General features: G+C 47.2%; 1 protein-coding gene across 7 annotated transcripts in view; it reads right to left on the minus strand.

Moving 5' to 3' along the window:
* The window catches only part of LOC143426409 (phosphatase and actin regulator 2), a 266,425-nt gene that overhangs the window by 140,020 nt on the left and 99,449 nt on the right, over positions 1-26,956 (minus strand). For 6 of the 7 annotated variants that reach the window (XM_076899849.1, XM_076899851.1, XM_076899854.1 and 3 more), the window contains 3 exons: positions 23,616-23,780; positions 23,301-23,399; positions 21,741-22,073 (listed from right to left, as the gene is read on the minus strand). In XM_076899849.1, coding sequence (XP_076755964.1) covers positions 21,741-22,073; positions 23,301-23,399; positions 23,616-23,780 — 597 coding nt within the window. The remainder of the gene's footprint in view (positions 1-21,740; positions 22,074-23,300; positions 23,400-23,615; positions 23,781-26,956) is intronic. The other variant, XM_076899855.1, reaches the window with a different exon arrangement.

A 26,956-nucleotide genomic window follows, 5' to 3' on the forward strand; every position in this document is an offset into this window, starting at 1 on the left:
GGAGCCGCGGCCCGATAAGGTCCGCGGGTCTCTATCGAAACGCGATTGGCCTCCTCTGCGAGTCGACGATAAGCCACTATCGTCGTGGACGCTTAATTGCCGGATTAAACGATGCCGATTGCCGCGATCTCGCCGCGAACGAGACCATCCGCCATTCCGGCGGAGGCTGGAGAACGTCGAAAAGGACGCTGAACATGGAGAAGGTCGCTATGGAAGTCGAAGTGAGTTTTTGAGAATACGCGGAATTCCAGGATTCGATTAATACGAAAAGCAAGACGATTGCGAAGATCGATGCGAACTGAGTAAACATTGAAAAGCTGACTACTGAGAAATTGATGTAGACGCGTGCAGTTGGAATACCAGTATTGCCTAAGGAATTGGAAGACAAGCGATATCGAGTGCCTTCGGTTGGGAAAAGTCGAGGGTAAAGACGCTATATAAAATCCAAACGACGTCCGACAGAGAGCGCCTGGTAACGCGTCTCTAATCGAACGCACATCTGAAAAGGATTTAGCGAGACGCGTGACAGCGTCATCGATCACCGAGCTTTGTCCAACAGGCTCGAAGCTACCTTCTCGACTTTTGTAGAGGGTAGCTTTTCACGCTCGAGCGACGTCTGCGAAATCCACAAATCCCAGACGAACTTCTGGCATCGTCCAGAAGATACACGGAAGGAGATCAAGAAGCAGAGCCGTTCTGAGGATCGCTAACTGGATTCGAACGAGGAATGAGAAACGTTAACTGCGTCGAGAGAGAGAGAGAGAGACAGAATCGTAGAGATCCGATTATGCGTCTCGTTGTTTCGAGGCGCAATTACCGTGCGCAACGAGAAACGATTGCATTAAATTTCGCTGGACGCGGAGGGACGCGCAATTTACCCGGTGATAAAATCGAAATTCCAGATACGAACGCCTCCTCCCACTCCAGCAACCCCTTCGCAGGATCAATTATCCGATGGAAAACGAAAAAAGAAATGATTTCAACCCGCCGCGTTTCCAGCTAACGACCCGCGGCGCGTTTCCCTGCGAAAGAGTCCATCGATGGTTCATTACCAGGAAGTTGTATCTCGCGCGTTGTATCGTTTCCGCCCGCCGCCTCTTCCACTCGATTCGATGTGTTCGAACGTCGATAAATTGCGGGCGGGAAGAGGGTGGGCCGTAAAACGCGTCGTAAACCGAATCGATGCTCCTCTGCATCTGCCTCGAGGTACTGCGCGCCCGCTTCCGTGCCGTTCGCCGCGTGGAGTCCTCCTTCGAGTTTCGCCAAGAGGAGCGCCGTTTTGTCCCGAATCAGGTGGGCGATGCGGAGAAACGGCGGCTGTCCCGTTCGTACGGCCGCGAGCGCGATAGAGACATGCTCTCTGGCCATTCAGAAATAACGCCGCGCCGATCGATGCAGTTCACCGACGTCAGCCGTGTACGATATACACTCCGCGGAGCGTTTAGTATCCTGTGCACGGCACGTAATTCTTCCCGACAAACTGGCCGCCGTTAAATTACCGCCGGGACATTATGTGGCTAACGAGTTGTCTCCCGTGGAAAATCATTAAGCGTGGCGGGTAAAACGAAATCGCGTGTGCGATCGTTGTTCAACGAGTGTTATTAACTTATCGTTAGGGTTGATAAGGTGTCTTTTTTGCGTTCGTATGAATTATCGTAGCTGGTAAGTTGAGCGAAAGAGCTGAACGAACGAAGGGTGAAACAGAGATCGGAGTATCAGGCGTTCGAGTGTGAGTGAAATTAGAAACTGGGTGGGGATGTGAAACGCGATGAAAGCGCGGTGAAACGGTTAAGGAAACATGGCACAGCTGCTGGGTGAATTAGGCGCATTCGCAGAACAGGCTTAGGCATATTACCGAACCCTTCATCCGTCTCAAAGCACCTTAATCGCATCCAACATCCAACAATAAGCTTGCGCCCACTGATCCACGGATCTACCGGCACAGGCGTCGTCCAGAAGTTAAACTGTACCATCCGGTGACACAGGTTTCACGCATCGATCCTTTCTGCTCTGTAACAATTGCCACTTAGAAGCCAGCCAAGTTTTTTTACCTTCATCCGTTTACTTCCTAGCTTCCCTTTAGATTCTTATACACTTGAGACAAGTTCTGGGTGGTAAGCGCTCGTCTTACCGTCTTTCCACTCGAAACAATTCCGAATCGTGCGCTACGATCAACACTAATTCATTACCTCGAGTCGTTATCGACGCGATCGTGTTCTTCTTTCTTCAAGCGACTCTTCGATGTCCAAAGGAACGTACAAAAGTACTACTACCATCGTTCATTCATTTCTCTCGCGATCGAGTAAATCTCTAAAGAAACGCAACTTGTGCTTCGTATCGACGACCATGGCGGAGTCGATGCCAACTTCCGAGACCAACTTTCAACCACTGTCAGCTGTGTTCCTAGTTCCAGCGAGAAAGGGAAAGGAAAACCAACCAGCGTCTGAGGTAGCCGCGACGCGAGCGATGATTTGTGGAGTGTGCGATCCGGGCGGGGTAACCAGTGACCCCAGCTACGTACGCGGGTCGCCAGGTCACCGGCGGATACCCGGGTCGACGCATGCCGCTCGGTCAAGGGACTCTGCTCGAAAACATTGCCGAGAAAACGGGATCGAGCGGGCCGCGAAACGCTCGCGATCGGATCGCACGCGGCGGAAAAGCCGGATGACCTAATTTCACGGCGCGTTGCACGCTGCAACCGCTCGAGTCACCTCGTGCAGGAGCGGTCGCGGCTCCGCGGAGACCCCTTCGACGTGGACGAGCAACGATTCGATCGGGAAGATCGACGGGACGTGGAACAAGAGAGATCGATCTGACGATAACGACACGAGCTGTCCTACAACGTTCACCATGCTTCCACAACGTGCGAATCAATATTGATTGGGCAGTGCACGAACGAGAGTGCTAACCTGACTATAAGAACCAAGTGAACGGTGTATGCATCGCGCGTGAATTTCGTGTGCTTCGTTCGAATTATCGCTGCGAACGAAGAGAGTCGATTTGTCGTCCCTTGCTGGCTGGTTCGAGTGATTTTAAGCGAAGATCGTTCTCGTTTTAACGAAATCTAGTCAATACACGCTTGTATCGAAACCTTGTCTCGTGATCTCTGGACGAAAGGATGACCTCCACGCACAACTTGTCGAAGGTATCGACTAAACTGAGAAACAACACGCGCTACAGGATATCCCAGACCAAGAACCATGCTTCCAGACTGTCTACTACTAAATCGATACCGATCGAGAGATTTACGAACGAAGAAAAAGGGACGATTCGAAGTAACGAGTGTCGCAGCACATCTTTCTTACGTCCACGACGAAGTGACGAGAGCGACGAGATCGTTCTCCCGCGAGCACTCTCGATTTCCTTCGTTCTCCGCGCACGACGCGAGCCACGCTACCTTCTTACCCGCGAGGGGAAGCCGTACCGAGGGTTCGACCTTAGGTTTTTTCTCCCGCACGAGCAGCACGTTATCCGGCGGCCTAAAACGGGCTACGCTTCCGGTTCACCGCGACACACAGAGAGAAGCAGCAGCGCGAGGAACGAGCGAGGTTTCTGGGTCGACGAGCGAGGTTACGCGGCTCGTTGAGGTCGGCTGGTGACTGACTCTCTCTCCGGGCGTCGCGACGCCGACGCCACCTTTGCGCGCTCGTCCTACCCCCTTTCGAGCGACCGCGACACCCCTTCCACGGATCGCGAGCATCGTGCGCTTTGTACCCGAGCCTATCAACAACCGCGTGCACCTCTATCTGTCCCACGGACCTGCACCTGCTGCCAGTCCAGCAAGGTTGCTAACCGCCCTGCTACCCCCTTTAGAACAGGGCTCCTCGATGCTCTCTCTCTCTCTCTCTCCCTCTCTCTCACATAGATTCCATGGAGGATGCTGATGGAGTCTATTCACTGCGAGAGCCCAACGAGGTTGATGCCCGGTTGTTACTCTCACTCTACGAGAGCCACTGGATGATCTTTTAAAGGTTCCACGCTCGCTCGGGAAGCTGATGGGTTTATCTGCCGTAGACAATTCTCTGCTCTGTATGTCATTTCGAGAAGTCTACCAAAAGCCCGTCGGCTCTATTTGCTGCGAATTCTACGGGGCGGCTAACAGTCTGCTTTTATGAAACCCGCTGAATGCTCTTTTAGAGATTCTACGAAGCAAACCAGCGAGACTATTTTGTGTTGGGTTTGATAAGGTTGCCGCGTGTTTGTTAATCTCCCTTCTGTGTGTATTCGAAAGACGACGATGGGAATCGATGGTTCTATCCGGTGCAAGCTCGAAAAGTTTACCAGCTGCATGCTAACCTCCTTCCACGCGAGCACTTCGATGTCGCTCGAAAAATTCGACGAAGGAGGCTGCTGACTGTTGCGAGCCGGAAAACTTTCCCGGCTGTGCCCGTTAATACCCTTCTACGCGATCTATGTACCGCTCGATGTTCCTCAAAAGAACCGACGATGGAAGTTGAAGGATCTATCTGCCGAAATCCGAGAAAGTTTCCCGTCTGTCTGCTAAGCCCCTTTCTACGAGATCTACTCGATGTTCAGCGAGCCGAGCAAGATTGCTGGCTGCCTGCTAAAACCCCTCCTGCGAGATCTAGTCGATGCTCCCTTAAAGAACTCGCCAAAGCAGACTGCGCGAGCGACGAGGCACAGAAAGTTTGTAGTATAATATTATAGTTTCGAAAGCAATCATAAAATGTTTCCTCGAATTATAAACTAGTGTCTCTAGGTTGCCACGCTCGCGCGCATTGCGGAGCGTATGGAAGAGGTTCGTAGCTGCGACAACAAGTGGACAATTAAGTTTATAAATCCCATTGGAACCGCGTTATCGCGCGATCTAATTTATCTGGCAACCCCAGTGAAACTTCCGCGAACTTCATTGCCGTACAATTTCGACGTTACACGAGCCCAACCCCTGACGTGTAACGAACTGAAATACATCTCGCCGTTTGCCATTGCACGCAACAAACGCGCTCCGCCCCCCTGCGTCGATCGAACACGCTCGATCCTCTCAGACGCGGCGAGGAAGCTTCGACTTTATCTGCTCTCGAACTCGTTCGAACGTGCCACCTACGATTTCGAACGATTCAACGGACGGGGAACGGGGGGTTGAAAAAAAAAAAAGGAAAAGTCAATACGACCCGCGTGCGCTCGCTCGAAACGGGTCTCTTTCAGTGGAAGCGGCTCGTAAAACCGGGAAACGTCTCGCTCGCGTCGCTAAATAAAAGGGGGGACGGGCGAGTTATCAATGGCGAGAGCTTCCCGTGAAACACTTTCCTCGCTGCTAAGAGCCGCCGTGCGAGATCACCAAGACAGAGAGACGGCGTCCAGGCCAGTGGTTCTTAACATTTTTCCACGCTTTACCTCCCGAGCGGAGGCAGCCCTCGTTCAGCGTCCACTTACGTGTTATCGAAATGTCAGAGGGACCAGTCGCGTACAATTCGTTGGCCTTCCTCTTTTTGTAATTCTCGCGCGGAGCTGGAGAGGCTCGTTTGCCTATGAAACTAAATGGAAGTGACCTTCTCCGCTCGCTTCAACCCCTTTTCACTTCAACTGTAATTGTATCGCGCTTCCAGACTTCTCTCGCTGAGAATGTCCTCGGCTAACTCTTGGCTCGTCCTTGCTTTTCAATAACGCTAATTGCGTGCGGGTATTTTTTCTAAAATATACCAATAATCATTGTCAATGCAATTCTATAGTAAAACTATTCTTTTTCCTTTTCTTGCTCGTTTTCTTAGGTATAAGTGTAGCTATAGTCGCGTTAAGAGCGTCGTGCGACAGAGTACAAGGGGTTGAAATTTACGATGGCGCATAAGCTATTTCGCAACCCCCCGCTGGAAAAATGTCACGGGCTCAGGGTTAAGAACCACTGGTCCAGGGTTAGGATGGGGGACGGGAGGGTGAACAGCGAAGGCGAGATCAAAGAATTCCAGAGGGGCGACCTCGCGCTCTCGCGGCGCCATTAAACTCTCAATTAGGAAAGCTGCAATTAACAACGACAAAGCCTTCCGTACGGGGTAGGAGACGACGATCCCCCCGGTGGCGTCGAGCGTGTCCAAGAAATTCGCTCCACGGGATGATAACGCGATTTCCCGTCATTATCGAGACGATCGACGGGGAAATTCGTGCGCGCAGGCTCAATTCGACGATTTTCCCACGGCAGAGATAGCATTTACGCTCGCAAATATAATTTTGCGCCACGTACGCTTACCTTTGGTTTATTTGCGCACGTTTTTTCAAGCGAGAACGCGATCCTGTTAAAAATCTGCGAGAATTATTTTTATTTTTTCACGAGCCGCGTGGAGCACCAGATATTTTCCAGCTTCGTATAATACCAGCGAATGCGATCATTTTTAAAAACCTCCTGCTTCTACTTTTTATTATTTTAATTCACGCGTATACGTATACGTGGTTTATGAAGTTGATTCATGATCAATTAAAGTGTCAGTATAAAAATCAATTTTACTTTTAAATATCGCATGCTATTGCATTTAAAGGCGGAAAAAATAAACTCTCTGTCCATCTCTGCCAATTAGAATAATAGGAATGATATCGTATTTTTCCGCGTTCGCGATAAATTTCCTGTGCAACGGATCAATAATAACCTTTTCGCCATCCATCGAAGTCTAAAAACTTTATCCCTGCAGCGAGAGCGTACACCAACAGACGATCAAATATAAAATGAAATTTATGACACGGCTATCAAAGATTTACGACTGGCTGCGATAGAATAATACTTTAATCGGTATTGTTGCACGTCCGTTTTTGCATCTCATTTCTGTCGATTTCGAGATACGTAACGGAGTCGCAACTTTAATGCAGCATTTTCCATATTTCGCTTAAATCGCTCGCGCGAGAGTCGAATCCAATTCTCTCGCGTTATTGTGCGCCGTTACAGAAAATCGATGAATGTACAGCAGAGAATGTTCGACGGATTTCTACGTTTCAGAGAAACACACGCGGCAGTATTTTCCCTTTCGAGCAGAAAATCGAAACGCGGCCAGGGAAGGGCGGCTGAGGCGCGTTATTATAAAAGCACGGTGGATTAATGGCTTTGTTCTGGCCGACGTTCTCACACTTGACACGGGTGCACCCTCTTATGACCCCCGGCGAAACTGCCCGCTTGAAAATATACCCGTTCGAACAGGCGTTTCAATCGTCGCGAGCGCCGCGCAACCGCGACGATTATACGGTTCACCGTGGTCCTTTTCCCCTTTTCCTATTTTTCTTTTTTCTCTCTTTTCTTCTCTTTTTTTTTTTAACGATCAACACGGCTGGATTGCACGGACCACAGAGAGGAAATCCACGGACGGACAGCAATTAAAATTCGTTTCAGTATTTAACGGGGAAACAATTTACGCCGTGTTTCCACCTGTTCGCCGCGACGCGCTCCAGTTATATGGGATGGCGTGTGTAATGATTTCCAAGTGGAGAGATTGGGTTTGCTTTACTTTTCCAAAAACGAGGTTTCATTTGTTCTCTGTTGGTTATTACTTTGTTGTAATTGGACGTAATACGGGTGGTAAACGGATCGTTGATGTTTGTCAGTTTTTGACAAAATATTCATCAGAACAAGACGATTATAATTTTAAACAGTGAGATTCTAAACATCATTTCTTCGTTCCAAATTTACAGACATACCTGGCGTGCAATTCTATCAAATCCATCGGACTGTTCGAACGAAAATATCTCACGATTTGAAGTGATTCCTGAGACATTTTCGAGATACCACAAATTGTCAACTGCAGATAAAACAAATTTCTATTTAAAGGAACTGTAACACGCCGCATATTTACCATCGTTAACCCTTTTAAAATACGTAACAGACCTCTGCATCGATCCTCCGTACACCAAGACTCTCTTAACCCGCTGCAAACATCTTGAAAGCTTTCAAAGCGTCGCACGAACGACATCACGAGTCGCGACGCGAGTCATCCGCAAAGTGATCGCAAAAAAAAAAAAAGGAAACATAAACGCGAGATATCTCGTCCGTGGATAGGAAAGAGTTCGAAAGAGCGAGCTATCGATCCGGCTACTTTCCATGCGACGGGACCAAAAGTGGAAAGTCAGTTTGGCAACACGCGGCCGCGGTTTTCTCCGGGAGAGGCTATATCGATTTCCGATCCGTCGACGAGCGAGCGAGAAATTATCGTCGATGTAGACGCGATTAGAGGAACGAGGGTGGAAAGAACGCGACGGGGTTGATTCGGACCCGGCTCGAAACCTGAGCGTAATCGCTTAAGGATTATCGATCTCATCGGACCCGCGGGAAGGTTGAACGCCCGGCGTGGACTCGCGCCATCCCGTCGCTGTGAAATATGGGAGAGAGCTCGTGGGAAATTTCGTTCGGAGAATCCACGAGGAGGAACAAAGGGTAACCGACGAAGAGATATGAAGGGTTCCGTGCCTGCCGTGTTGTACTGCGAAAATACAGAAGGGAGAGAGAGAGATACCCTTGCTTTTTCGATGATAGTGTAATCTGTAAAGAATTCTCTGAGTTGAGTGTCTAATGGTTTTTTAGTAGTTTCTTTTTTATTGTAGAGACAAATTTTTATTGAGGATGTAACGAGAAGTGTCGTAAAAAAGTGGCTCCATTCGGAAGATCGCGATTAATATTAAGACGAGACTGCTCCACTTTGCGAATATCTTGCTACCAGCATTTGACGCGTTCAATTATTTATCGGACTCGGCCGCTTAAAGAGGGCAGAAGCGCTATTTCCTTTCATGGTAAAAATAGATTTTGTCGCTGATGAAACTGATTCCATCGAACTGTTCCGCTAATGGTACGCGCAGTGGTTAAAAGCTCGTCTAATTAACGTCAACTTATTGAAAAGGAGGCAAATTGGAGGCAGAGAATCGAGGTGAATTATATTTAAAAAAAAAATGATAGAAATGAATTACTCGATAGAAAACGATACGAGTGCATTTCCAGGAAAGTTTAGTATAATTCTCACGTGAAACTGTTCACCGTGCCAGTTAATTCCAAAAGGAATATCTTGAAACACTAAGAACATGCTCTGCCGACGAAATTTCCCGGCAACTTTAATTAAACCATCGCGAAGGAATCGTTTTCACTGAAACAAGGAACTCCCCTTCGGCGCCAACCGGAAAATCAACCGCGGGTATCGTCAAATCGCTCGGAAATTGGTCCCAAGTAAAATAGAAACTGCACGTTGCCCACGTCTGACAGGCAATCGAATTCATTCTTTGAAAGAGAAGTTCCGCAGCTCCAGTCCTCGAGATTTTCGCGTTAATCGAGATGTTCCTCCGATGAGAGCGACATCAATTTCGCTCGGAGGCCAAGATGGCGCGAGGCTAACGACGCGTTCAAGTTTTACTGCCGGCGAGCTCTGCAAATTACGCGCGCGCACATCCCAAACAGATGGTCCGCCGCTGGTCAACTTCCTATCGGAGCTACACCTTCCTTCCGGCCAGGAATTTATGGGAGCGCGCGACCTAAGAAACTTTTTCCCTGTTGTAACCTGTCAGATGCACGGTCCACTTCTCCTCTGCTTTAATCTGTTACGATCTGGTCCAGTTTTTAAGTGTTTTAATATTTATGAGCGACTGTAGCTTCGCGATAAGTATAACAGATCGACTTTTGCCAGCCCGCGAATTACCGCGGTCCACCCGTTCTCATCAATTTCGCGGACCTTCTAACGTTCTCCAGGTTATTCTGTTTCAGAATTTAAATGGAAAACACTCGGAAATTTCCCGACAGCTAATATCGAAGCTGAACAGTTCGCGAAGAGTCGCAACTCCGCAATTAACCGGGTAATTTAAAATTTGCCCCGAGGAATAATCATTTCGGTCTACCAGTTTCAAGTTATTTGTCACGCTGCGTTCGACTCGAGGCGTCTCGAATTCGAAAGTTATTAGTTCCCAACTTCTATCACTTTGAAACTAATAAAAGTTCCGCAGCTTTCGAAACTTTCTAAGAACTCGAGCGCATACAGGCGTGGAAGCGTATGTAATTTCGCCTCGTACGGCTAATTGTTTCGCGTTAGATTCTAAACGACCAAGTCGGAGGGTCATTAGGGCGTTTTAATTCGAGAAGATCCGCGGAAATTTTGCCGCGATAGCGCCGCCCCGTTCTCTGGCTAACACCCTTACGGTGGGTCATGCATCCTGCGGATATTTGTAGTATCGCGGATGCGAGCGCGCCGGTTGCTGGGCGGCGAAAATTCAGGTCGACTTTAAATTAGACGCAAATATTCCAGTTTCCCGCGATAAGCTACGTAAATGGTCGGAACTGTGCAACTTCGCGACGTTTGTAAACGCGAATTCGCGCGGTAGAAGCTGGAATTCTCGTTTTCACCTTCCCGTTTTAATTCTCCGGCTACATTCATTTTTCTTTGGACACCAGAAAAATTAGTTTCGCTACAGTAATGCCTGGCATTTGATTCGACACGCTATATGCCACGAATAAATAATGGAATGATACTAAAAAAATTCTTATTCCACCATCTGGGGGTCTGCGTCGAGCAAATCTCAATTTTGCACGACTCCCAGAGAAATAATTCACGACAGACAAATAAATGTTTCGAGCAGGTGCACGCGTGGCTGTATACGTACCTGCTCGAGAGGGGTTGCAGGTATGGGGAAAGAGAGAGAGAAAAAAAAAAAGAAAAATAGGGAGGCTCGAGTTCTCGATGTCAATGACGCGTACACCTCATCTTTCATTCAGTGTCCCTCGCCTCTAGTCCGACGAGTACTTTCCCTAGCTGTCGGTGGAAAAATATTTACGCCAGCCGCCGGCTGGCAGCCTCGAGATTTTTAATTCATTCGACACGTCCGCTCGCGCGGAATGCTGATACCCCCATGGAAAGCCTACGAGCCGGTAGGCTTTGCTTGCGATACACCGCGTGAAAACAGAATCCGTGGTGCGGTAAGAATTATGATAATGAGGGGAACAGAAATGCAGAGTCGCGTCCAGATGAATATGCATTCAATTTCCAAATGATACTGGATTTTGTTCGGGGTGTGTTTTCCTCGAAAATTCCATAATTCATGAGCGAATGCTCGCTTCTATGGCGATGGTTAGTTTGATAATAAGAAACGGAGAGTTTAGAGTTTCAAAGTAACTTTTTAGACAATTTTTTCAAGACAACATCATCACTGTATTATCGATAGCTATATAATTGACTTGAGTATAAAAACGAAAGAGTAGCCCAAGCATTGCTGTTAATAAAGCGATCACAGTACACTTAGTTCCAGTAACTTCATCGTCGTTAGAACTTAACTAGTTGGAAAAAGAAACAGAGGGACCGCCACGCAACCCTGCACTTCCAGCCATCGATTAGACGTTTCCTCGACCACTTTTCACGTGCTCGAAGGGTTGAATAGCTGCACGGGTCAAGTCGAACGTTTTAACGTATCAATATCGAACTACTCTATTCCGTTGCGATAACTTTGTTACTATGGAAAGCAAATCTTAAACTCTCTTCGTCTACAAAAATAAATTGCCTACGAAAACTGAACTCTTCAGAAGAGAAGGTGTACGAAGACTTCAGAGACTGAAAATGCAAAATTTTAAACACACGTTACAATAATTGTTAACATCAACGCTACGAAAATTCCACGCTCATTAATATCCTTACATCAAACAGAAAGAGAGGATAAAAGAAAAATGTTTCTACGAAAGCACCCCTTCTTCCAACCAGCTCCACTTTTAAGAGACCGTACGCGACTCCATAAACTGTAAGAGTCGACCAACGACCAAGAAATAGCCACTGTTTCGCGCGACAGTAACAAAACATCGAAGCAAAGAACGCTACATCCTGGTTCATAAAATTTCCTGACAATCCAGGGTTCCGTGAAGGGTCTCGTGCACCCATAACCTCGTAGAAACTACCCTCGACCAACTCAAACCACCCTCGAACGACTCTCGTCCTATTGCGCGCGTACGTACTTCGATTATTTAACGCCGATTTTCCACCTGTTTATTGCTATTCCACGGAATACTTTTTTTTTTATCACCCAACGACGGCTGTAAATCGTTTCGCGGACGATGAAAACGATCGCGAACGAGAACGACGGTCAGACTTATTCGCTTTTCTTCTCATCGTTGTTTTATAGTCGCGGATATGTAAACGTTGCAACGAATCAAGCGTTTTCGATAGCCGTGATTTCTGGGTGGAGATTATTGGATGCAATTAAGGGACGATCGAAGTGGATTGTTGACGAACGTTTGCTACGGAGGAACGCGAGGTACAGAGGGTAATTATTGTTAAGCATGCAGTTTGCAATTACGATCATCTGAAGCATCGTTGGGGAGTGTCTATAAATTTAATGCGAGCGTATCGTTATTGCCTTTTATTAGCAATATTTTCACGGTTCGAAACATTCGCGAACTGTTGCAACTTATTTCTACGTCTAGTATTGCACTTTATTTATTTATATTTATTAACATTTCAATTTACGAACTTAGGTTTTAAACTTAATTTCCGCTGTCTTTATCTACAAATCGTGCACCTTAACGCAAACTCGGTGAACAAATATAAGTAAATTGACGAGAAAATAAAATAACACTCAGGCCACCGTAACGTGCTATAAACCTTCTCAATGCACTGAATATTCACTTTTAAATAAACAGGATTACACTCGCTCACCCTATTTCATACGAATCCGTCCGGGGAAACCCACCATTCACCCAAACCTGCTCTCAAAGGCGAAAAAGACGCTTGGAAGCTCGACAAAAACCACGTTAAACGACGGAATCCTCTCTCTCTCTCTCTCTCTCTCTCTCTCTCTCTCTCTCTCTCTCTCTCTCTCTCTCTCTCTCTCTCTCTCTCTCTCTCTCTCTCGGGGTATTATATAATTCCGCGTCGCCGTCGCGTTCATTCGAATCAGCTCGTTACGCTCGAATCTGATTATCTTTATAAATCAGGAAGGACTGCTGTTCGTCCAATCGTGGCTCGCGGTAATTCTATCAAACTTCCGCCAAAGCGAGACGAGGCGTGGTCCAGACTCGTGAAAAAAAAAGAACGCGTTTTATGGACGCCCTCGTGAAATATCGCGGACTGTAACCGACGTACGGAGCCGCGATAAAACGTGAAAGTCCAACGAGAGCCCCGCGTTCCCTTGGGAGAGACAGAGAAGTTTCTGATCTGTTCGACAGGCAACCGTGGCTGGAAGTTCGAATTGATTCACCTTGGTCACCCAGAAACGCATTTCTGCAGCGTCGAGTAACAAGGTCCGGGCTCCCGTGATGGTAATTCATTGGATTTCAACGAAACTCGTGGAACCGCTGGTCAGCTGCGGGGGAAAGTTCCTCGTGCGATCGCTAATTACGATTGGGAAACTTGCGGCGAGCGATTTAACGGTCGTTCGAGAGTAACGCGAGGCGTAGCAATGAAACGCAGCGATAATTTTGCTGTTTTAACGCGAAACTTCGAACGTAAATGCGATTGAGCCGCGAACGACGACGCTTGTCGATCCAACGGGAATATCCAGAGGTATCCACTCGCAGTGCGAGGTGCTTCCGTAACCCGAATCGAGAGACGTTGGATCGATGTTGTTGCGCTACCTACGGTTTGTAACTTGATTCCATTGTTCCAGTAGAATTATTAGTTCGTACGTATTCGAGGGGAGGAACGGGAATTTAACCGTAAACGATTTGCCATCCCATAATCGATTTAATCAAATTTATACGACGCTCAACTAGCTGTACAGTTGCAATTTTTGTCGAAAAAACGAACGTAACCTGCACGTTCAGAGATTCAAGTTAAATCCAGCAATTTCAATGGCAACGTTCAGTAGATTCATTGGGTGGTGGAAAATTTCAACGTTTCCACGTCGGACGCAGAGTGCAAGGGGCGGAACGTCCGTCGCGTCGTCAGGAAGGACAGTCCAGCAGCGTCTGGTAACTGACCACGGTTACGTCTCGTTCCGCGAGATTGCTTCATTAAAACGAGCACGCGTTCGTCCACGAAACGCCACGGGGACGTCCACGGGAGGGCCTCTGCCCTCGCAGTGAAATCTGCTGAAATTTAACGGCGACTGCCGGGTCAGGGTGGAACGACACGTCGCGCGAACGTAATCTCTCTAAACGTTGCTTCGTTGCATTCATTAACGCCACCCCCGCCGCGGCAAAGCAAACGTTTCTTCGTTCTACCGAGTAAACCTACCCCCTCCTCTGTCCTTTCTTTTGACTGTTGAACGCGGCTGCGAGGGATTTTATACGAAAATCGGCTGGAATTAGTTTCGTTTCGATGCTCGTTCGAGTTCTGTTGTTTGGCCGGGGGTAGTTCTCTGGTACCGCGTTGTTTGCTCGGGTAATTAATTCAGACTTTGCCGCGGCTTTGGTAGCAAACGATGTCGAGGGGCGTAGCGATGTTTGAATGTACTTTATTCGAATTTTTCACAAAGAAAATTGCAAATTGTCGCGCGAACCATTGCACGAAATATATTGGAGCGTAACAGCGAAGCAACCTGAAGCGTGGACCAGAGTCGTGGATCGATTTTCATCACGAACGCGTTGCACGGAACGTGTTCTTGTTAATACGAATAATTTTTTTATACGCTTGCAATTAACGAACTCGTTTACGCGATACATTTCGCTACCTTTGTAAATGTCCGTCGCACGACCCAGATTCGTTCGTTTTTGTAAAAGCGAGGCAGTGGCACGAGGATATTGAACTATTTTTGCAGAGAGCTCGCGGAAAAATTCTCCCCTCAGCCCATCTCTCTTATTAATTTATCTGTTGTTCGCCTCCCTAGGGACCCGTCAGGAAAAGATACGTCTCGGAATGTCTGGCATACACGAAATACATTTTATCGACGAGCGTTGCTTCATCGATTCGGCTGAAGTGCACTGGGCGGGCACTGTACGGCGAGAACTAAACTGAAAAATATTTCCCGCGGCCGCCACCCTCAAGACAGTTTTATGTGGCTGGCACGATAATTGATATCGTGTCTGATGACAGCGGAACGGGTAGTTAGCCGAACGGCCCAGACAAACTTTGCATCCGAGTGCTTGTTTCGTGGATTGAACATCGGACGGTCGTACGAAAACCTTTTTGATCGTAAACCACAATTACGCGATGTTACGATGCGAATTAGAATTGATTTTAATGGGACAAAAGTTACTTTCTACGTGTATACTTCACACATTGCTAATTCAAGAATTAGAGAATCGAATAACTTTCATCGTCAGTTGATATAGCTCAACCTTTTAAAAGGGTTCACTCAGGAAACGATGAACTTTAGGATTACCTGCAATCCTCTGACTATATTAGAAATGGCTTTACAGTACTAAAATATTTATTAACTTTCCATTAAAAAATTTCTCTCCTACCACCGCGAGAAGCTTTCGACTTTCCCTTAACAATTATCGTAGCCACCCCTCACCTGCTAACGCGAAAACCATTGCTCGAAGGAACATCGACGACCAGTCGAAGCAACATAATAAAACACGCGAACCCCACGGAATTACACTCGTTAACCATCGCTCCTTTCGAGGCAGCTCTGCGCGGACCGTTTCCAAAGAGAGTTGAACAACCCCGCGAGGCGACAAAGCCGAGCGGAGAAAAGAAAACGCCGCGGAGTATTAAATAAACCCCTGTGAGTTGGCGCTCGCGCGAAACTCGACGAATCGCCTATTCGGATTCAATTAACATTCGCAGCGCCAAGACGCGGGGGTTGTATCGGTTCGTTGAACTCGCGAGTTCAATCGGAACTAAATTCTGAGGGAAATGTTTTACTGTCGCGCGCTGTGTTATTTCTAACTCTGAAAATAGAAACGAACCATGTCGCGATCGCAACGATCGCGTCAATTTCAGCCATCGTCTACACTCCTATTATTTGCGAAGAATATCAAACGAGCGAGGAATAAAAAATATTGAGTTAACTAATTGGAAAGCAGTCGTTGCAATATTTCCATTTATAAATTCTACATATTACAAATATCTGTCAGGGATAACGAGACGTTTGCACTAGGAAGGATCGCAAAAATTGATCAAAAAACAACCGCGATTTTTATCCTACAAAAAAAATGAATCAACTTAAATGTTCCAAAACTCTGTGCAAAAAAAATGTTCGCCAGAGTGAATGCCTAAAAATAATTACGGACTAAAGGCCGCACGCTAGCCACCCCATTGCGCGACGATTCAAGGCTCGGTGGTTCGAGGGTTAATAAACCCCTGCGAGTGGGAGCGTGCAACTCGTGCTCGAGAGATCGCGTATTCGAATTCAATTAACCGGGAGGGAAATCATCGGTGCGCCACGAAGGACGCTCTTACCAGGGCCTCGCTAATTATTTAAATATTTCAGGGGGGCGCGCCAAAGGGGGTGGAGACGTGAACCCGATCGTGCTCGCGCGACCGATCAAACGAACGCCCAAAAGGGTCTGAATTCGAGAATTTCGTTGAAATTACGACGACCACGACGACGATCGCGGTGCTGTAAGGTTTCAACGTGGGCCTGCGTTAATATCGACCCGGCCTCCTCCTCCGTCGCGCAACCCTTTACGCCCGCCACCACCCTCCCAGCCGAGTCACCGTCGCGCGTACGTGCGACAGGAGGAAACAACGAGCGCCGTTGAAATATGCACGCGCCGGCGACGGGCTCGAGAGGAACCCTCGCTACGTTCAATTCGGACAGCGTTTCGGCTGTTTCTATCCGCAGGGAATATGTTTTCGCGCGTTAACGAGGCGTCTGTCGCGGGCATTGTTTTCAGTAGGCTCGATGTTTCGAGCAATTGCTATTCGAGTACGCGAGAAACAGACTCGTTGAATTCTTTACATCGTCTTGCTACTTATTTTCTATTTTTTTGTATGATACAAATAAGGATGGGGTATGGAATTCAATTGGTACAGAAGTCGAGTTTGGTCTACGACAGATTTTGTTGCGAACGAAACTGTGTGTACGATGGTTTTTTGGGGAAATTGTTTACAAATTTCGTGAACGTTGTTGCTATTATACATACTAGTAATTATTGGGTATAATATAGTAAGTTGGATTAAATTGATTTAAAAGTGTCTGCACATATTAATTACCAAAGTACGAGCAAGAGAACGAACCGTAAGGGGAAGTGGTACGCGTATGGTCAGACGCGCTTCAGCTTTAACGCAATCGATCCCAAGTAACTACCATTTTGTTCTCCCCCGACGATCCTCTCGTGTCATTAATAGATGCATTCGTTGCTTCTGTAAAATATTTATTTCTAAACCGAACAATTGCCCAAGGTAACGAAGGGAGCATACTTTTTAAGTGCCGTTTCCATTCTCCACTTATGTGCGATGATCGATACGATAAAGTATACAACAGCTCAAATACTTTTAACCTTTCTGCGACCTTTGATATTTGCACTATTTGCAAAGTATACAGGGTATACAATTTCCGATGAACTTTTTCTAGGAGCGCTTTTCAAATTTACATTGTGCCTCACGAAACTTGATAGTGCTAGAGTGATTTATAGACGACCGTTCGCAGGATCGCACGGGAACCCCGACTCGCCTAAGAAATCGACGAGTGAATTTCGTGACGCGATTAACTGTTTTTGTTCTCGTTCCTCGACTGTCGTCGGGTCTCGATTTGCATTTCTTGCGCGGCAAGTTCTCGTCACGAAAGTTTTCGAGACGCTGCGCGGGACGCGATAGCTTCCTCGTCAAATTTACTAACTGGAAATTCCTTCGTGGACGCATCCCCTTGACAAATTAAACCGCCATTAATTTCTCGTTTCGATGCCCACGACACGCGTCGAATAAAAGTTTGTCAAACCACAGAGAAATAAGAACAAACAACACAGAATACAGATTCGAAATCGTTCATTCAAGTTTCAATGGAAATTACGCGGACACACCGTTAAGACACACAGTCTCTTCCATATTTATCTTTCAATTTCGCGTTGCGATGCGTCCACATTTCCCCTGCGAGCGTTAATTAAAAAGAAAACAGGAATTAAACCCTCGCGAAAGAAGCAGTGCAAACAAGAGAGGACAAGCTTTTACAAAAACACTGTTACCTACATCCCTCAACGTTCTAAAGGAATAAAAAAGATTTCATTTAACGTGCCTTCGTCTAAAAATATAATCTTATCTCGAATAGAACGCTACTTCGTCAAGGAATTCCACGAATCTCAATTCGAATACCGTAAATCCATCCGGAGAGAGGCTGATCACAGAATCAGCATAATTTCTCCGGCTAAATCTGTACACGAGCCAACCCCAAAATTCTCCCTCGCTATCTTCCTCGGGAACAAACGCTCGATTGCACGGAATAACAAACGTCTTCTTCAAACAACCATCCGGAACGACGCAATAAACGTCCCGCCCCTGGAACGTTTAGCGGTTAGTCGAGTGTCACCCGCCCCGACTCCCGTGTCTTCCCCTCCGACAGATTCGAACAATCTCCTTAACCCAGAGACCCATCAACTACAACGCCTACATCCAGTCTCGTTAACGGTGACCCTGATACACCCTGGCGTCGAAATCCCCCCGTTTACCACCGTCGATTCATCATCGAGAAGATTTACGAAAGCAGCCTGCGAATATACGTCTTTTGAACCGATGATACGGTATTGCGTCGCTTTTCAGTTTGCTCGGGTGGCGTTCTCAGAGGGGTGGGATTAATGAAATAACTTCTGAGGATTTAGCTGGAAGACGTGCTCGTTTGATCGATTAGGGTGACTTGTATAGAAGAGGAATGTCAAGGGGAGAGAAGTCGTAATTATGGCATACAGAGTGGTTGAGCGAAGCATTTGTACACATTGCGAAGTTTTCCAATTCTTCTGATAACATTTTCTTGTGCTACTTACACCGTTTTATGATTATATTCGCCTCGTTAGAACGCGTCGTTAAAATTTCAGACGAAAAAGGACCACGCGTTGTCAGACGAAAGCCATTTCGTACGAGGCGAAGCTGAAACTCGCGACCCCCGAAAACGATGTGTAACCACGAGAAATTGAAAACTGCCGCCAACTAGCAGCGTCCTCGGTCAGGACGCTCGAACTCCAAGTTCTCGTTTACGGAGACACCTAACGAGACCGCGTCTCCTCTCTCGTTTTTCGACGCTTTTCAATGCGCGCTTTCTCCCTCCGAACGCACGAACGAAAGTGGAAAACGGACGGGCGAAAAATAAAGAGGAGCGAGTCGAGGGAAAGAGGACGAGAGAACGAGAGAGGAGAGAGCAGAGACTGGTAAGCTCTTCAGCCCGCGATGTACGAGGAGCGTATCGATCGTCGTTGCCTCCCATGGTTCTTGCCACGGGGCAGACGAGGAGCATACGCTCTAACCCAGCCCCCAGTCTGCGCGACGTTTTATCCTCTGTTTGCACCCTTTTCCGTCCCACAGCCTCCATCACGACCGTTTAATTCACCCCGTCCTCCGTTCCGCTCTACTAGACCACCCCCGTCCTACGGCGTTCTTCGTCTTCGCCGTGTTTAGCCAGGAAGCGGATCCGAAAAGGGCCTAGCTGAAACAATTCCACGGCGCCGGATCGATTGCCGCCCTCACGGAAACCTAGCGAACCTTGCTCGTGCATTGCTGATGCGAGCTGTTTCATTTTTCAACCGACTATTTCAGAATAAATTCTTTTACGTTTCTCAATATTGAATAATTCATCCGCGAACCTGGACGAGGGTTACATTTACGATCATACCCAGTGAATGTGAAGGATATTAAAAATTTCGTAGATAGGATATCTCTGATATTCTTCAATTTCAGATCAAAGAGCACATCTGCAAGCATCGTTACAAAGAAAAAGTTTCTTTCTCGCAGACTTGATATGCACCCACGCTCGTCGAGCAAAGCAGCAAGAAACAGGAAACAGATCTCGAGGTACACGCTCGTTGGCTCTCAAAGGAAAGACACCCCCGTGCCACGCGGTATTAACGACCCCGCCAGCCAGGCGACGAATTTTCCTTGCCGGAAACCACAGCTGGAGGCGCGTTGTTCGCGTACAACACGCTCGCGAGTCGATTGTCCGTGTAAACGGAAACGCGAGGCTGCGGCTAACGTTTCGTCGTCGCGCATGCAAATTGCTCGCCGAGCAGACTGAAGGACGTTCTCCCTCGAACGAACCGAGATCAAAGCAGCTCCTCCGCGTACGGTGGATCGCGTGAAATAAATTCGTGACTCGCAACAGGTAGCCGAGCCGACAAAAGGAGAGCCGCGAGACGAAGCTCGCGAGGAAATCTTGAGGAATCGCGAGATAGGGCTGGCGAGAATCGGGGCTGCCAGTGAATCGTATTCGCTCGCTGATATAGGGTTACCTGCTCGCATGATAAACGCGCTGCTACGGCTTCCTCTTTAAACCGCAGAGGGAACGCGATAGCTTTGTTTGGGCGATGGTTAGACACGCGGTGCGAAAAGGGTGCGAAGGGGTGCCGTTGGTTCCCTAAGTCGACGGATTCGCGAACTCGATACCGGAGTTCGAGGATTCGGTGTCGTTCGTGGAAAGATCTCGACGATATTCGGTGGTGGTGAATTAGGGGATGGTGTTCCGTAGTGCTTTGCTGTTCGTCCGCATCGATTTTTTGAGAAGGAGTGAAATGTAAACTGAGAACGCAGCGCACGTCTGTGGATTATACTTTAGATCTTGTAGAAAGACCTGTTAAGGTATGATATTTCGAAAGGAATAATTAGAAACATTAACGATTCGATTGTAGAATATCGAATAATTAAAATTGTGAATCTATAAAAATTTCATAATCAATTTTTCTTTCAATCGGACCAAAGAAGTGACAAAGACGTGTAGGTAATGGTGATGGTAATATTTGGAAAATGATACGCGCTTAAAAGATGAAACGGCTGTATCGTTCGAATAGGCGAACGTTAATCGACAGCCGACGATTTATTAATCCGATCGACGAGAATGATTTAACGCTGCGGGAGTTGTTGCGCGATTCGGATGGCCGAGGCGGAGATTCCATGAGATATTTAAGCGGCGGTCATGCAGCACGACATACCACGATCATACTCGGTAGCCCATTAATGCCGCGTGTAGCACGTGATTCCCGGTAATTAGGTCAACGCCTGTGCTCGCGCCATTGTGCGTGTCCGTATTAGATACTACGGGGACGAGGCTATAATTTCCCTCGTCTCTTTTGCAACCACCTCTCCACAGCGGTTGTCGTCCCCCTCGCTGCGAAATTGCAATTTCGAGACAACTGTTGCGACAGCTTACGCTGCCACCAGCGGATATTTAAAACATTGGACGAATGACAAGTGAAATTTATTTTATTTTTACCCGCGAAATATTTCGAGCCATGAAAACGGATTTCAAATAACTCGTTTCCGCTTTCACACAATTAAGAACAGATATCGACCCTTCGAGATATCTTCGATACCCCACGATAACTGAAATAATTACTACGAAGCATCAAGTACTCTCAAGTTCGCAAACGTCAAATTGTTTCGTGAGATTTAGACATTTTACACCTGTTGAACAAAATCTAGAATACAACCCCGATCCACCTTACCCCTGCCAGCTACAAACGCCAATGAATGCATCGACCCTTCGAACGATCCCCAAACAACCGTGCCCCTATCTCTCGTCCATTGACCCAACAGCTCATCCGATCACCTCGACCTACCCCACGAAACCTACTCCCCCCCAAGAACCAATCGTACCGAAAACCGTCGATCAAACGCTATCTCGTTAATCGTAACGCTTCGACACGGCGGGGTGGAGCTCGCCGCTCGTGAGCTCCGCAACTTTCGCAACCCTAATCCAGCCCCACGGAAATAGAAGGGACCCCTCTCTCAGTTTCGTACGCGATCCGTGCATCGATACCATCCGCGTCTTACCTTGCGTGCTGCCGTTCGGCTGGCCTGGCTGCGGTATCCCCGGGTAAAGGGGCGAGGGATGCGGCGAGGGTTGATTGCTGCTGGGCGGCCCTGTAGAATGCGGATTGGCAGTCGTCGGGGTTGGCGTGGCCGAGCCTAGTTGCTGGGATTGTTGGGATTGCTGCGCGTTACCGACGGACGTTGGCGTTGCTGCTGGTGTGCCGCCGCCACCGCCGCCGCTGGTAACCAGCCCCACGGCGGACGGTTGCTGCTGCTGTTGCTGCTGCTGTTGCTGTTGGGGCGTCTGCTGCGGCGTAGGCGGCTTCTGCCCGTCCGGCGATTCGACGCTCGTCTCTGGAAACACCGGACGCACCGGGGACGGTTAGCGGGAATATTAATGAACGCGAGGGATGTTCTACGTGGATGCGTTACGACGACGGGAGATGCCGAGTCTATCGAGCGTCTCTTCGTTGTTGGTTTCTCGATTTGCTTGACTGTTCGTTTCTTGAGGATCCAGGTACAGACATGGTTCCTTGTACGTGTACAAATGTACCTGTTTCGTTAAGAGAAGAAGCTGTCGAATGTTACGAGGGACTCAGGATTTCGAGGATTTCTTTTGGAGCGATCTTGCTTGGATATTTAATTTCGGTTACAGGGGGTGGTTATTGATTTATTACTGGGAGAATGTACCGTGTGCGTGGATAAATGTTTAGTCGGTAAGAACGACTGTATTATTATCATCGTGCGTTAAAAATAATCGTTCACTTCTGAAAAGCAAGCTGTTGGTTTTTATTTATGATTCTGTAGGATATAAAGTTCTACGAGGTCGATCGTTGGTTAATGGTTTTTATTCGACGTGATATCAGTCGTAATTTCTGAAAGCTAATTTACGAGAAATATACCCAGTGGACGACGTTTGGAAGTCGACGGTGCGTTTTCGAACTCGATCACGTTCGTGCAGAACGAAGAGTGCTAAACCACGCGCGTCCCATTCTCCGGAAATTGAGTCCACGTCTGCGCGACTAACGAGCGCGAAACTTAATTACGTTCTTTAGCATTCCGTCTTGCCATTCGCGCCTCGTTTCGACCCGCAGACCGTGGGCCCTTATTTCCTGATCAGCCAGAGGCTGGACAATTTCCACGTAACCAGACAGCGCCGGTCCGCTGCGGAAATTCGCGAATTTGTTCGAATAAAATCCCACCCTGCGGAGATCGTGTCTCGCGAGGGCAACGTCAACATTGGAATCAACTTGAATTTCACGATCGAAAATGGTCGTCACCATTTCGGTTACATTTTCATACGCAGACATTGCGGTATCGCGATATCATATAAAAGACTCTGTTACTTTTAATATATTTCGCCACTTTTTACGAAATATTATTAGCTTTATATTAAAATTTAAATTCTTTAACGTTTTTTAAACATCCTTGCGTAAAAATATCCGTATAGAAAGTTGAAAGTTAAATTGGAGAGTTTTTAAAGTACAAATAACGCGAATAAAATACTGGATTGCACACCAGATGTTGGCAAATCAGAGTTTTCCATCGAGACGTTAAGCAAGGTGAAAGAGATGAACTTACCATTTTCCGGAAACGACGTGGACCTTATCACGGGCAGCAAAATTCCTTTCTGTACCAACTCGTCTCTGCTGGCTCGTACAGAGATTTTCCTCTCGAGCGCTGCAATCGCGAGAAACATCCCCTGGTTAACACCCTTGCCTACCGATAAATCTCTCATCTAGTTTCGTTACATTGCTACTCGCTCAAACTGATCTTAATTGCTCCAAATACTTTTTACTTTTCAAATCGAGTTCACAATTTTTGGAACACCCTTGCCAGTAGCGTTTTTCAATTAAAAACGATATGAAAATCTACAGGTTACAGATGAGCACTTACACAACGAGGCAGCCTCGAATTTATCCGATTTCTTTTTCCGTTTCCACTTCCACGGTTTAAAGAGTCTACCGAGGGCTGAAAATTTGCTTTTCCTCTCGAGGGGTGGTGTTCTCGCTCCCGAGCCCAAACTGTTCGTCCGCAGTGCCGCTCCATTTTGCTTTTTCGCTGTAACAGACAAATAGAAGCGCGAAATTAGTATCGCAAAATCGATTCGAAGGGGTTTCGATCGTGACAATTTTACCGTACAAGGATTACGTCGAACTGGGGAGTTGCAGCGAGGATTGCAGTCGAAACGATTGCTGGTAAAACGAGAGGGTGCAACCGCATCAACAGCTGCACTCGCGTTATCGACTAGGGATACGGTTCCCTCGTTTTCCTGCTTTTCCAGAGAAAAAGCAGAGCAGAGATCTCTACGTTACCGACGAGGGATGAAACATCCCCTAGAAAGAGCGTTTACCACCCTCGTATCGGCGTTTCGATCGCTTGAACGAAACTAATCGCCGTGGTAATATTGTTATCGTACGCTGGTGAGGTTTGTTCGAAAATAGATTCTCCTTTTGAAAAAAAAATAGCAGAAACGGTCAATTAAAAACCTGTCTAAAAATTGATATAAAAATAACGAAGGATTACATGAAATATTTTCCGATATTAAATAAATGAATTTCTCTCTTGTACCATTCAGAAAGAGACCATGAAAATGGATCAAATATAGAAAACTACATTCGATATCGGTGGTACAAAAAATTTATATCAAAAATATTTCCACGCTTCTTTTCACCTCTTTCGCACACGCAGGCTAAAAAGAGATCGATTTAAATGTCCGCTGTAAAGTATCTAAAAAATTTCGCGCCAACTTCCACGGACCACGGTCGTTCCCGTGTTTCCAGGAAAGGAAAATCTACAGTGAAATGTGTAACGAGGAAAGCGGATAACGTGGGACGATAACGCGACGAAAGACGGCTTCCATTTCCCCCGGAAGTGGAACTTATTTTCCGGGGTTATTGTCCCTCTCGAGGCCGGAACAGTGTTTACAGCTGTTGGACGAATATTCACGGAGAAACCGTATCGAGCGTGGCCCAACCCTCTCCCTCCCCGTTCCTCCCGTGGTCCCTCTTGGTCCCTCTTAACTCATTGTTAGACGGCCATGTCGATGTCACCATAAAATCAATACTCGACACTGTGGCCCCATAGATATTTAATGGCTCCCGCCCGCCAGAAAAATGTGATTTTCGCCTGGATACGCGTGCCATTAAGTCGCGCTCGTCGGAGCTTGAACAATTACCGTTGGCAACGATTTTAATTAGGAACAGGATCTCTGTCTTGGCCGGATTACTATGTTAGATTATTTTTCGGATCGATAACAGCAGTTCGATATTAACGAGGCTTCATTAAATTCGATACATCGCGGCTGGATCTGTTAAACAGCCGGGGCTGTATTGATAATTTCGAAACACCAGAAGCATTCCACTCTACTAACCGCTAATTAATTCGCGTAATCATTTGTTAACAATTAACCAGCGGAGGCAATTAATACCACGGAATCGTGGTAACTATCGTAGTCTCGTGATGATTCGTGTTTAACGGATTAAAAAATTTTGATCGCGATGCTGCGAGTGAAACGGGAAATCAGTAGATGCTACGGCTTTCTCGCCGGTAATACAGTGTAACTAAGTTTCACGCGTAAAATACCTGAAGCACTTTCGGAACTGTGATAAACGTAACTTCGTTACATCATGCATATCTAATATACCTCCCCTACGCTACACCGCTACATTACACGTCCTTTAATAAAAAACAGATAAAAAGAAAATGTAAAAAATCCTCTCTTACTCTAACCTCAGCCACAACGCGGCAGTGATCTTACATCCCCGTGATACGACGTTATCCAAAGTTATCAAAATCAACCGAACACCCAGGCTAACCAGCAAAGCTTAAGCCCGTCGTAGCACCAGCTGCAACCGTGGAACGCTCTCACCAACATCGTGAAACACTCCCCAAGGGGGCCTCAACTGCCATGGAACGAAGCCAGCGCTCCAGGAAAAACCCACCCCGATAGCCTGGCCACGAAGTGGGTGGTTTCTGACGGACGTCGAACGCTCGTCAATGTCCACCGCGACAACCCCCAAGGCGGGAGCCAGTGGCTCGTGTATCTTTTCAGCGGAGCGCGTGAAACGCCGGGGGATGAAAGGGCGAGCGAGCGTTGGCGAGCGGAAATTTCGGGGGTAGCTTCGACACCACAGGGGGGAATAATAGACGCTAACGCGAGGTAGGCCAGTCTCGTCGTGAACGGCGATTATCAGCGCCGAGTATCCCTCGGGGACACTTCTGCTCGAGGAGCGCCTGCACTCGCAGTCTGAATTCTTGGCCGCGCGCGGGGGTGAGTTCAGCGTGCGTGTTTCAGAAGCCGGCCTTGCCCGTGCTCGGCACGGGCGTTTAATTTCGGTGGTAATTAGTCGAGGAGCGGAGAAGCTCGATCGTTCCTACTGTCGACCGATGTCAATTAGAGGGTATTTCGCCGCGACTCGTGCTCCGAAGGGATTGCGGAGGGTGAAATTTGTTCCGTCGGGTGTTCCGTGCAATTTTGAACCGCTTTCCGTCCTGATTGTTCAGACAACTATTCGAGAAGCGAACGAATCAGTGGAATTCGCTTTTGAGAATTTTTTTATACATTTTTGTATGAAATATAATGTTTGCTTTAGATCTGTGGCATCTTTACCCTCTTCTTCGAAAGAAATTAGTACGCTTCGTTGATGATCGTTATAAATCCGAGTTAGAACGGAACAAAATTTGTTGGAATAAAGTGGCACAGCCACGGTAAAGCGAATGGTAACTGACGTCAAAGAACATCGATATTAATTTTTCCTCTATGCATAGCACAGAGTTATATTACCTCTATATTTTACCAGAGAGAGAAGTGAACGAGACGAAAGTTTGTTCCATATTTAAGCAACGAGATATTCGTTCGGCTAACGTCACGGGGATAAAACATTCAATAAATCATCCCACTGCAACGTGTACTCTAATCGCGCGCACAGTGTCGCAAATATTAGCATACGGGACTGGAAAATCCTAGTATAACACAAAAAAATTGCGAGATTCGCCATTCTCGAACTCTCTCGAGACATTCAACCCCTACGATTTCTTTCGATCGATCATTGCAAGAATTAAAAAGCGTACGCGCAAATTCTTCCGCGTCTCGACGATACCGCGTCTCCGAAAATGGCGAAGAAGGGAAGAGATCTGGTTTCCGCTCGCTCAGGGTGCACAGTGTCGCAAATATTAGCATACGGGACTGGAAAATCCTAGCGTAACACAAAAAAATTGCGAGATTCGCCATTCTC

The sequence above is a fragment of the Xylocopa sonorina genome, chromosome 8, assembly GCF_050948175.1.
Source record: "Xylocopa sonorina isolate GNS202 chromosome 8, iyXylSono1_principal, whole genome shotgun sequence".
Lineage (NCBI taxonomy): Eukaryota > Metazoa > Arthropoda > Insecta > Hymenoptera > Apidae > Xylocopa > Xylocopa sonorina.